Genomic DNA, 12,728 nt, shown 5'->3' with positions numbered 1-12,728 from the left:
GCACCAAGTAGAACTAATATTAGAACCTTTTCTCTGTCACGATGACGCTTCAGAAAAGGGAAATGTGTTTTCTTTAGTGATTCATTTGAATCCTGTGGTGCATTAAATTATAGAAAATGTGTTCTTCGCTGATTGATATGTACTTTTCTAGTTAACGTTGGATTGTGATTGTGTGTCCAGCAGGCCCAGAGAAGCAGCTGTATCCAGTGTAACTGCAGGGTGAACCCCAGCTGTGTGATGTGTGGTGGCTGGCCCACCCCCAGAGAGGACCCTCAGTACGACCAGCCCACCCTGGAGCGCCTGTCGAGACTGGATCTTGGCGTCCACCCCATCCTGTCCTTCCCTGACGGTCAGTGCCGGCTCTCCGAGGAGTTTACGCCGTCATTTCCTACTTTACATCTAGAGGGGAAGACAAACAGGGAGCGGCCGCAGAGAGGAAGTTCTTACGAATGATTGTCTAGATTGAGTGAAAGTCTGTAATGGGTGTCACATTCCCCTCAATAAGTGTTGCTCCTTTTACCATTCAAGATGGCAATCATATCCTTCATAAGAACACTGTCTTCTCGTCACACAAATCAAGGCTTCTTTGTAATCATTAAGGAATTTCTATTTACAACCGCAACACAACAGTGGGTTTGGCATGTGCTCATGTACTAGATTGCCTTTGGCTGCAGCTAAATTTTGCATGCCTGTGTGAATCGCTAATGTTTGAGCTACAGATGGCAAATCTGAAGTATCCACTGCACACTTAGTTGCATACTGTTGAAATCTTCCTCCTTCAGTGTTTAAAGACTTGAACCCCCCTCCTTTGTTGACTTCTCTCCTCAGACGTTTGTATAGGCCTACGTCTGCAGCAGGTGATGAAGAGCCAGTGGCAGAGCAAGTCACTGGAGAGGAGCAAACCACTGAAGAAGCTCTCGCTCAAACACAAGCTGTCCTCGTCCAAAGAGAAGCACAAGTTCACCAACTCACTTATGGCAGTCAGTAAGTACAAATGCTGCTGAGCCACGGACGTTTCTGCACACTGCCGATGTTTACATGCACACTAATATACCACTATTATTCAGTATTTAATACGGGTCATGTAAACAACAGATTCAGTTTGGATATTCTGAATTAGGGGTGTGCATTTTGTGATTAAGACATGAGGGATATGCCGATGATATTCAGGTTTTAGGAGCATTCTTTGTAGGGATGCACCGATCCGACGTTGTCTGTCCCGATAGCGATACCTGGGCTTTGGGTATCGGCCGACACCGAGTACCGATCCAATACCAGTGTTTCATTAATAAGCTGTATGCCTCACTGTGTGGAAGTGACTGGGATCATTCTTTTATGTGTAAGACAACATCAGGCTTGACTTAAACGTCACTTTTCTCCCTTTGTAAAACAAAATGTTCATCGAATGTGAAGAATATGCGTCTCAGTTGAGGTTTTTACTGCAGGTTTCCTGTTTACAGCGCCGGAGTCTGTTCTCGTGATAACCCAGGGTTCCCACGCGTCCTGGAAAAACTGGAAAACAGTTGTCACATTTTCCAGTCATTTGAAAACACATTACAAAAAGTAAAATGTCAAACATTTTCCTCCAGGCCGTCTATCAGAGCGCCCCGTAATGGAAAACATTCCCATCTGACAGGACTAAGTCAAATATTAGTTTATGGACGAGAGTATTTTCTAGGTCACGTCACGTCACATGGTAGCACACGCAGGTTGGATGACATTACGACGACATTACAGAACGTTGAAAGAGTGGGAACCTCCCAGCAGACCGCTGTTCATGTCCCGTGTGAAACGTAGTCATGTCTTGCGTTTTGTTTTGTTTTGAAGTAACTTTAAGACAAACCATCATGTTGTTGTTGTTTTTTTACTAAGCCTAACCAGGTAGTTTTGTTGCCTAAACCTAACCAACAAGTGCTGTTGCATTTTGGTTTTGTTTTGTTTCAATGTCATTTTAAACCAAACCATGATGTTTCTTATTAAGTAGTTTTGTTGTGTTTTTGTTTTGTTGTCAATCACGTGTTTAAAACTGTTAAAAACTGCAACCGCAATCTCGGAGAAAATACCTTTAGTTGTATCGGAACGTCATTTTGTGGGAGACTTGTGTAGTGACTCATGAATCTGGGGGCTGCAGACACTCAATGGATGTCCTTTTAAAACTATTTAAATTCAAAACATGTGCTCTGAAACGTCCCCGTCTAATGGTGATGTGTGACCGGTTGCTGGTGTTGCAGGACTAGGCCACTATAAGAACCGTGCTGAGAAGCCGAGGACGGTGGACAGCAGTGTGGGCGGCGGCGGCGGCGGCGGCAGCAGCAGTGCTGCTCTGAACACGGCCAGGCTCGAGGGCCAGGCCGTGTGCAAGACTGAGCGGCTGCAGGGTCTCTCCACTCCCTTAGGGCCCTACGACAAGAACTACAGCCGCAAGAGATTAAGAGAGCACTCGCTGGAGAGGACCGACAGTGAGTCTCTAATGATCAAAGACCGGGTGGTCTATCTTTGTGATAATGAAAGTATCTCACTAAAACAATTGGTCATGGCTCAAAGGAGACTAAAATGTGTCTGTGTCACGTCCTCCAGCGTCCCCTAAACTGTTCCTGGACTCGAGCAGCCCCTGCCCGACTCTGGCCAACATGCACTCGTCCCTCCACAGCCCCCTCACACGCCAGCTGTCCACGTCTTCAGAGAACTCCACGCCACTGGGCCAGGGCATCCAGAGCACACCGGTAAGGAAACACTGGACCACGTCTCACTTTGTCTTTGCTTGTGTCATTATCTGATAATGACCTGGGACTTCTTTATGTGTCGGGTATTCAAATCAACCTGATTTGTTGTCAGCCAGTTTTACCAACATGTCTCAAAATGACCAAACTGCAAACTGCAATTTTCTTTAACTGTGGAAATCTGGTGTTTTCACATGTCCGAGTATGATTGTATGATTGTGTTAAAGGGAAAATTCACCACCTTTTCTGTAGTTGTCCAGTTAGTGTTGATGCTAAATGTAGTCGATGGAAGCAATAAATTCATCAGTGTTATGAGTTGTCCTGCTCGTGTTGCCGTGCCTTCATGTACCAGGATGCATTTAGCATAAAACAATATGCTCAAATCATAACATGATAAACTGCAGCCCAACAGGCAACAACAGCTGTCAGTGTGTCAGTGTGCTGACTTGACCCATTTTCATGGTGTCTAACTTAAACCAAAAGCACGAAAACTTAACTACCGGAGATCTCCAGCCCAAAAACAAAGTCACAAACTAAATGCTGGAAAAAAAGTCATCTAAGATTAAAACAACGAAGCAGTGGAGACCGGAGTCTCCCGACGGCAGCACTTAGTGCCGGAGAGTGTGCGCCTCTACGCACCGGCACTCCACCCTTATTCGTCCCTCCCTTAATCAGCGCAGCGTCTCCCTACAAAAAAAGTAGGTCAGAAGGGAAACAGAGAAACAAAAACACGCCCCAACAGAGTTCCCTGTGGCACATTAAGGCCCACACGTCACATTCACATATCTGGAGGTCAGAGGTCAAGGGACCCCTTTGAAAATGGACATGACAGTTTTTCCTCGCCAAAATTTAGCGTAAGTTTGGAGCGTTATTTAACCTCCTTCACGACAAGCTAGTATGACATGGTTGGTACCATCAGGTTTTCTAGTTTCATATGATACCTTCATATCTTCGCTCTAGCTTTAAAACTGAGCCGCTACAACTTAAAAATCACATGTTGCATTTATGCGTAAAAGAAATTAGTGGTGTTAAAACAAATTTGCGTTATGTTAACTTGCAGGGTAATGAAGCAAGCGAGCGAGCGAGAAGTGGTTAGGACAAACGGAACTGACACTTTATTTTCTTGGTGGTTTTGTTCTTTTGCGGTTACTGAATAAGAAAAAGGTGTCGAGAAACAAACAGTCGTCATTATGTGTGAAATCCCCCTCGTCCCTAGTGACACAACAACGTGAACACCTGTCTAACATGAGGTCTGATAGGTGGGTGATGAGGACAAAACATGTATTCTGCAATATGTTCATGACATGACACGGTAAATGGGTTCATCTCCATCCCAACGAGTGTTCAAACATCCAAAAGTGAGCTCATGATGTGACTCATCCAGCATTAGAAGAGGAAACGTTGATATTTGAACATGAGATCTGAGTCACAATACGACCAGATTGACTGATAAATTCTAATAATGAGTGATGATGAGTTCATTGATGCTGATGTGAGGTCATACGTCCGTACTCAATCGTCCTACCTTTGTGCCCCGGCAGCAGCCCATTAAGAGGAGGCGAGGCGAAAGCTCGTTTGACATCAACAACATCGTGATCCCCATGTCTGTGGCGGCCACCACCCGGGTGGAGAAGCTGCAGTACAAAGAGATTCTCACACCCAGGTAAATACCTGCATGTTTGTCCTGCGGCCTGTTTACTGTGACACACTAAACCTCGTCCGGTCGGTTTCCCTCTCCAGTCCATTTATATTCCCTCTGACTGCTGGTTTCCAGTCCTCAACCTTTCTGTTTCTGTTTGCTCAGGTGGCGATCCGTGGACATCTTCTCTCAGCCCATAACCGAAGACGAGGACGAACGGGAGGTAAGCGTAGATGATATTTATTTATCAGGTTCATTAGGATCCACACGTCTGTTCACTTGTTCCACTTTAAAATGTGCAGATGCTTTCTGAGATATACGGATGTAATCACAATTTATTACAAAAATACACTATCACTTGTGCTTTTTAAAATGTAAAACATTTAAACGGTATGGCAGTGAGCGAATTGTGACACCTGGTGGTCAAACCTGCAACACTTTGAAGGTTAAATCTCTATAATGGAAGCAGTTCACTGATTGAATAGAATCATAAGATGCAACCTGTCTTTAAGCAGAAAATAGACGGATCATTTTTTGATTTAATAGTTAAAAAAAATAAATTCCTTAAAGGGTAACTGTGGCATAAGTGACTAATGGGGATAACAATTTTTGTCAAAAAATAAAAATCATAGTATAGTATGTAAAAAAAATTATTTAAAAAATCATAGTATAGTATGTCAAAAAAAAAAAGTCATAGTATGTCAAAAAATAAAAGGTCACGTAAATAAAATAATAAAAAAGTTATATAGTATGTCAAAAAAAGTAAAGAACAAAGTCATAGTTTTGTATGTCAAAAAAAATAAGTCATATATAATGTAAAAAAATAAAAGGTATGTAAAAAAATAAAATAATAAAAAAGTCATATAGTATGTCAAAAAAATAAGTCATAATATAGAATATTTTAAAAATTCATAGCATAGTATGTCAAAAAATAATAAGAAAAAAAGTCATAGTATATTATCTCATAAAAAAGTGAAAAAAATCATACTATGTCAAATTTAAAAAAATAAAATGAAATAAAAAAAAATCATAGTATGTCAAGAAATTCAAAAAATGAAGATGTGTCCCCCTTCATTTTGACTTTAAATGATAAATCTGTCATCAGAATGGTGGCACTTAATTTCCTGTGGATTGATTAATAAGACTGTTTGAGTTGTTACGTGAGGTCAGCAGACTTCCAGGTCCTGATGGTGTTTTGTGTGTCTGTAGGTGGAGGACCTGACAGATGCAGCCTTCACTCAGCTCCATCAGCCCCACGAGGACCAGGAGCGTTCCCGCTGGACTTGGATGGCTCTGGCTCCCGCTAAGAGGAGGGGCAGCAGGTCAGTACCATCACCGTCACCATCACCATCATCACCGTCACCGTCACCATCACCATCACCATCACCATCACATCACACAGTGACGTAGTAGTCTGTGGTTGTAGACTGTAGGTGTGACATCATCTGTGTCTCGTCCCTCAGGTCGTATAAATCTGTGGACGGGCGAACCACGCCGCTGCTCTGCGGGACCAACCCTCCCACCCCTCAGCCGGCGTCCCCAGACCCCGGCCACTGCCCGATGCTCCACGACTACAGCTACGTGCCGTCGCCCATGAGCCCAGCCAGCCCCGACACCACCTCCAACCCACACACACCCTGCTCCAGGGACTCCCATCGGCTGCTGTCCAGCGAGGACACCAGGTGCTCCACGCCGGACTTCACCTTCGAAGAGAGGGTACGTACTCGGACCGTCAGCTGTTAGCTATTTCATCTGTTTATCCACTACTGTTAGTTACCTATTTGACCTGTTTATCCTTTCCCGTTTGCAGACGGTAGCGCCGTTTGAACGCCGCTGTTTCCCGCTGCCAGAGGACCCGGCCCCGGAGCCGGAGCCAGAGAGCGACCACATCAGGCCCAGAATGCGCAGCATCTCGGGATGCCGAGCGGCACCCTACGGACGGCTGGATTCGGACGACATGGAGCTGCCTTGTGGTGTTGGTGACGACGACGGCGGCGCCAAACACAAGGCCTCCTCCTCCTCCACCTCCACCTCCACCGCCCACCGATGAATGACTGACAGGCTGAGGTCTCCCCTCCCCCCTGACCCTCCTACACCCACAGCTCCTCTCTGGCATTAACAAGCAGAACCTCAAAGCAGAATAAAGATATTAAATGGGTTCCTGTTGTTTGATATTCAAACATCAGTCTAATACTTTTCACAGTTTTTAGTGAACATTATGGAGATAGAAGCCTTTCCCTACACTTGTTTTTGTCACAGGAAAAAAAAGGATAAATGTAAAAAAAAAAAAAAGTATAAAACAACACGTTACAAAAAATGTTTTCTGTAGTAGGCTAAACAATGTACATGGGGGCTTAGTGGTGTTTCATATGTCGCGTGTACACTTGTAGCGCACTATGTAGCGGACTCCTCAAAATATGGCCAAAGGGTGTTTTCTATTGACTAGTTTGCTTGTAATTCCCATGTACATTTTTAGTGGAGTGACAAATTACAAAACAAGAAAAAATACCCTCCCCCCCCACCACCTCCTCCTCATCCAAATAAACAGGTACATTTGAGATGTGGCCCCCCCGATCGTCTTCTCCCTCTAGAGGTCGCCTGAAATCACCAGAGCACTTCTCCAAACTGCCAAGTCTAGTTTTGTTTTTTTGTTTTTTTTTGCTTTTCTTTGTTTGTTTTTCATTCCTGACATGTTTTCTTTGTTGTCTGTTCCTGCGTTAACACATTCTCTCTCTGTGTGTGTGCGTGTGTGTGCGTGTGTGTTTTTTGAATAGTAAAATCATTCCTTTTTACAGTTTCCGTTACGGAGAGTGTGTCCAGGCTCCCCCCGTCTCGCCCCGGTTTCTGTTTTTAGAAGAAGGGTGGCGGCTTTAGAGAGAGAGAGAGGACTGGGGTTGTCTTTTTTAGAGCACTTGCCCTCGCAGAAAAAGCGCTGCTGCATGCTGAGAAAACATGCTAACGTTTTAAAAGTCTTATCACGACAAGCACACGGTAAGATTTCCACTTATTAAAAAGAAAAGAAAAAGAAGAAACAAACTGGCGGGGGATGATTGTACCATCTGCTAGTTTCACTCTGCGTACAGTCGTTGCTGTATTAGTTAAATTGTGGTAAAATAAAGACATAACACAATCACCCCCCCCCACTTCCTCTTTTCTCTCGCAAACATTTCAAATGTAGCAGCTCTCAGCTAGAAGCCACCCCGAGCTCAGGTTTTTCAATTTAAGGGAATATTTTCTGCTGTTTAATAGTTTCACTCGGATCAGATCTACTCTGTTGGATTTTGTTTTCTTTGCCACCCCTCCGACGTCATAACCACACTCTTCTCCCCGTCCCCCCCCTCCACCACCACTCCCCCGACCCCCACCTTAAGTAACTAATTGCTATGCAAAAAAAAACTATGGTTGTTTTCATTTTACACCTCCTTTTTATGCCACAGCCATTCAATCACTGTTTTTTCTTTTGTAGTTTAAGCAAGATGTCAATGTACCTGTTCGATTGTTGCAGCAGTTAACCTAATCAAAAAGCAGAATTGTTTTCTTTTTTGTAAATAGTACCATTAAAACATTTATGTTTAACTTGGCGTTATTGTTCTGGCCTCAAGTCCTTCCGTGTGAAAACTGAAAAATCTGAAATCACTCCCGTCATATTTACTCTCAGGTGAGGCGAGATGTCAGGACACAACTCGTATCATCACGACTGTTATTTTTGCATCTGTAAACACACGTTATAGTGAATTATTACACGGCTTTCTTGAATACTTGATTCTGATAGGTCAATCACAGCGTTCTAGGGTCTGTTAGGACCTGACCTGACATGATCTGGCGGACCACTTTTGTGTCAAATTATTGATTTCTTAAGTAAGTAGCTGTGTGATAAGCGTGATAATGTACAGCTAGCGGGTCATTGTTGTGAAATAAACCCCTTCAGGGCGATACAAGACCCCTCCGCTTGGCCTGTCATGATTTATTTCACAACAATGACCGGCACGCTGTACATTATCCCTCACTTATTACACGGCTTTGTTTAATACTCTATTCTGATTGGTCAATCACGGCATTCTAGACTGTTATTTCTTCATAACAGACCGTTGCTATGTATAACAGACCGTTGCTATGGGTGCAGTTCTGATGTCGGACTCTGGAGGACCGCTTTTGTGTCAAATTATTGATTTCTTAAGCAAGTAGCCGTGAAATAATCGTGATAATGTACAGCTAGCGGGTCATTGTTGTGAAATAAACCCTTCCGCTCCGCCTGTCAGGGTTTATTTCACAACAATGACCGGCTCGTCGTGCATTATACCGATTATTACACAGCTTTGTTGAATACTCTATTCTGATTGGTCAATCACAGCATTCTACAGACCGTTATTTCTTCATAACAGACCGTTGCTATGTATAACAGACCGTTGCTATGGGCGCAGTTCAGATGTCGGACTCTGGAGGACCGTTTTTATGTCAAATGATTGATTTCTTAAGTAACTAGCCGTGTAATAATCGGGATAATGTACAGCTAGCGGGTCATCTCGCCGTACATTATCCCTTTCTTAAACACTCTGGCACTATGTGGTAAATAGGGAGTGATTTCAGACTGCACTTGTGTTTGTGAATGCTTCACGACGACGGTGACTTCATAGCATTTATTTTCAAATACACATATACAGCAACAAGAATCATCATAAACCAGTTATTGATCAAATGCACAATAACGAGAACAATCACATTTCCACAAACTGTACAGCGTCAGAAGTAAACTAAAAATTAAAAACAAGGTGATGAGTTTTGTTACTGCAGAAAAAAACCTCTCGTGCCGTGAGAGGGACCCACCAAAGCACATTAACGTATAACTCCTCAGTGCGGCGGGATCGAGTCCCGTCCTTCAGCACGCTCGCTCGCGTCCGTCCTGCACACGGAGACAAATGTGGTCTATTCGAGAGAAACAAAGAACCAAGAATTTAGCATGCGGATAATGTTGCAAGCACTCTCTTAAGTCCTATCTGCTAACTTAAAGTAGCATCTTTGCGATCATAGAGATAAACCACTTTTTATATCTATGTTGGCAACAAACACACACAGTTGGGAGCAAAGTGTTTCGACTCGTTATAACCACATATATAGATTTTTTTTTTAGTCTTTCCAAATCCAGAAAGAAAAACAGGATATACAAAGAGACCACTTTGTGAAAGGGGAGAGGCAACAAGCTCTTACTTACATGAGGTGCATGCAAGAAGTTGTGTCACTTAATAGTAATGCGAGTAATAGTGATGTCACTGGGAATATTGATCGACATTAGGGACGGATTTGAGTACATTAAGGGAACATTGTTCTGGTTACAGCTGGTTGCATTCATTTCATTCACCGAATACAAACTTCTTTACACTTAAAGGAAATGAATAATCCCTCAGAATCTTTTCTAATCCGTCTCGAGATGTTGAAAGTATGTGGACAACCCTGCTAACTTTAGCCATGTTTCCACCGCAGGAACTTTTCCTCCTTTTGAGGAACTCGTTGCGTTGCGACCACAGGGACCAGGGTCTAACTTAAGTTATGAGGACATTTTACGGGGCCCTTTTACCCCAAAAAAGGCCCTCGTCGAGGGGTAGTACTTTCTGAAAGTACCAGCACTTTCGGGGTGGAGTTTGCAAGGATGACCGTCACTTCATTCATTAATCACGGAAGTACTCTAGTGTCGATTTAGGACCATATTGCGACGAGGGGGGAGCATTTCTCTTCGTTTAAAAGTAAAGTTAAGCTCTGCTGTCGGCTTCCTGACAGAGAAACAAAAAGAGAGATTGCAAGATCGGTAGGAGAGAGACAGATAGAGCAGAGCGACGGGGCCCTGAATGACACAAAATCAAGTTATTTTCTGATTGTTTCGTGGCGGTTACGCTCTAATGCACAAATAGATAACCATCAAACACTCAACAGAGGATTTACTGTGAAGACAGACGCTCTTAGTTTCATTCATTACATCAAACGTGCAGCAGTAAATATCTTCCAGTGAGATAAAACCGTTTATCTTCAATGTGTTTTGTGGACATATTTAACTGCGTAGTGATTAAAGCTCACGTCATGTTGCTTTTTTATACGTCAGAGGACTAATTTGTCTAATCTTCACAGGTCTTTAGACCACGGTGGAAACACAGAAAACAGTGGGCTGAAGGAACCTTTTAGTTCCTTAAAAAGTAGTTCCAGGGACTAAAAGACTTTTGGTGGAAACCCGGCTTTAGTGCACTTTTGTTTTTGCTCCTTAGTAACAATTAAGGCCATTTTAAGGCTGCAGCATCCAATATCCTACCGCGGTTCCACCACTAGGGGTCGCAAGATAATCCTGAGATGATTAACAGGATAGAAAAGCAGTTTCGTTTCCACTAATCTTTGCTTCTGATCTTGTGAATTAACAGATTATTTTTCCTTCTAATTCCTGAATTCAAACATCTGACTCAAAGCCAGAAGAGTTGGAGTCTTGCAGGAGTTAGTCCACATACTTTTTGACCGTGTAGTGTAGCTTCTGCTTGGTAGAGACAAGTATTTTATAAGATAAAAGCAACCAGCTGAGAGTCACTTGGTGTTGAATCCTGCGTCCTGCTGCTCAGCTACAGATACACATGTAATGATTTAACTGCCTCGAGCAAATGAACTCTTTTGCTGTACAGTTTTCCCTCCTCTCAGCTTGGCCATATCAACCCATCATTCTTCATCCATCATCCATCATCCATCCATCTGGGATGAGCACATTTTAAAATACTACTTTTTTTCTCTTCAACCTTTTAAAGTGAGGCTATGCAACGTTTAAGAGGAAATAACGCAGATGAAAAGTCAAATTCATAAGCGGCGCCTTTTACATAGTTAAACACACTCACTCGGTCTGAGTTTTGAGCAGAAGTTTCGTAGTCTCGCTTTAAGAATACTTCCCAATGCCTGTGATGATTATTCTACCTAATGTGCATATAGCAGTGTAAATACTGTAATGAACTGTCTCTATTCCTCTTAATCATTTGGCCATTTAAGTTAATTAATTGTCCTCCTCAAGCGTTTAGCGCATTTACAATAGAGCAGTAACAAAAAATAAAATAACACTGACAGTAGCAGGCACAATACAAATGTTTCTTCATATCAAATACATGTCATATATCCACAGAGTACGATTATAAAACTGTGCCCAACACAAACCAAAGTTTCTACTCTAGCCGTTCTGTTTTTTTTCTTTCTCTTTTTTTAATCCTCCTGTCGTGTCGGGACTACACAAAGCAAAGACAGCACTGAGGTCATTTTTTTTTTTTTTTCTGCCTTGACGAAATCGTTTGCTACTTTTTCTTTTTGACGGTTCTTCCTCCGACACGCCTCGCCGTACCCTGTTATAGCTGTTCCTCCTGCTGTAGCACAAACTGCTAGTTTTATCAAAAGAAATCTCATCAGGGGGGACACCCATCAAACGGGACATTAAGAACGTAACTTTCTAAAGGGTTTACAGTCAATGTGACGGGAAACCAAGAGTTAAATGACGTCAGATTTACCAGGATTAGATATATGAAGAGCCTCAGATTCACAGGGAGAATTTTGCTCTGCTTTAACTCTTAAAGGGAGACTTACAAAAGGTAGAAAGAGCAAATAAAGACCACAGAGAGAGATTAAATACATGTCGGCCTACTTGTTAACTTCTTTTTTTCTCTCTACAAGTAACGCCTCAAGAGGTTAGTGAAGGAGAAAACAGTGATGGGTAGCTAAAAAAGTCCTGTGAAAATAACGAGGAAGGCATCACAACTCCTCTACGTGGTCGTGTGGCGGAGGGTGGAGGAAGTGGAGGTCGTGGGGGTGCGTTCACAAGCCTTGTTGGGCCAGAGAGGCGGACACCTGGTCGGCCAACGTGGAGAGCTGCGGAGAGTCGGCCATGTTGATGCTGCCGGAGGAGGACACGGTGCTGAGCTGGTGGGGGGAGTCTTCCAAGGAGACGATCTCAGCGCCGTGGTCGGTGCGGGCCTTGGCCCCCTCACGGAAGCTCAGTTTGTGGCTCTCAATCTGCAGGCAGATCAACAGGAGACGGTAAAACACGCTGCCGGGATTCTCTGCAGCTAAAGACGACACGGCGCATCTTTTTTTTTCTACATACTATACTATGACTTTTTTTCCGCATGAAATTTTTCGACATACTATAAAATGACTTTTTTCATGAAATTTTTCGACATACTATAAAATGACTTTTTTCATGAAATTTTTCGACATACTATAAAATGACTTTTTTTCATGAAATTTTTCGACATACTATAAAATGACTTTTTTCATGAAATTTTTCGACATACTATAAAATGACTTTTTTCATGAAATTTTTCGACATACTATAAAATGACTTTTTTTCATGAAATTTTTCGACA

At 42.9% G+C, this 12,728-nt stretch overlaps 2 protein-coding genes across 40 annotated transcripts in view; one reads left to right on the top strand and one right to left on the bottom strand.

Annotated features, from left to right (window-relative positions):
- LOC119479504 (KAT8 regulatory NSL complex subunit 1-like) overlaps positions 1-7,940 on the top strand; it is a 41,878-nt gene extending 33,938 nt beyond the window's left edge. For 2 of the 5 annotated variants that reach the window (XM_037755182.1, XM_037755181.1), the window contains exons 7-15: positions 181-349; positions 829-984; positions 2,223-2,459; positions 2,578-2,723; positions 4,262-4,383; positions 4,525-4,582; positions 5,569-5,681; positions 5,823-6,075; positions 6,170-7,940. In XM_037755182.1, coding sequence (XP_037611110.1) covers positions 181-349; positions 829-984; positions 2,223-2,459; positions 2,578-2,723; positions 4,262-4,383; positions 4,525-4,582; positions 5,569-5,681; positions 5,823-6,075; positions 6,170-6,409 — 1,494 coding nt within the window. In that variant the 3' untranslated portion in view covers positions 6,410-7,940. The remainder of the gene's footprint in view (positions 1-180; positions 350-828; positions 985-2,222; positions 2,460-2,577; positions 2,724-4,261; positions 4,384-4,524; positions 4,583-5,568; positions 5,682-5,822; positions 6,076-6,169) is intronic. The other 3 variants (XM_037755183.1, XM_037755185.1, XM_037755186.1) reach the window with 3 other exon arrangements.
- Positions 7,941-8,981: 1,041 nt separating this feature from the next.
- Positions 8,982-12,728, bottom strand: part of mapta (microtubule-associated protein tau a) — a 56,203-nt gene continuing 52,456 nt past the window's right edge. For 32 of the 35 annotated variants that reach the window (XM_037755198.1, XM_037755197.1, XM_037755210.1 and 29 more), the window contains one exon: positions 8,982-12,375. In XM_037755198.1, coding sequence (XP_037611126.1) covers positions 12,178-12,375 — 198 coding nt within the window. In that variant the 3' untranslated portion in view covers positions 8,982-12,177. Of the gene's footprint in view, positions 12,410-12,728 lie in introns of all 35 variants that reach the window. The other 3 variants (XM_037755211.1, XM_037755189.1, XM_037755196.1) reach the window with 2 other exon arrangements.

This window comes from Sebastes umbrosus, chromosome 20 (assembly GCF_015220745.1).
Source record: "Sebastes umbrosus isolate fSebUmb1 chromosome 20, fSebUmb1.pri, whole genome shotgun sequence".
NCBI lineage: Eukaryota > Metazoa > Chordata > Actinopteri > Perciformes > Sebastidae > Sebastes > Sebastes umbrosus.
Note: the sequence above shows the minus strand (reverse complement) of the source record. Positions and strands in the feature narration are given on the sequence as shown.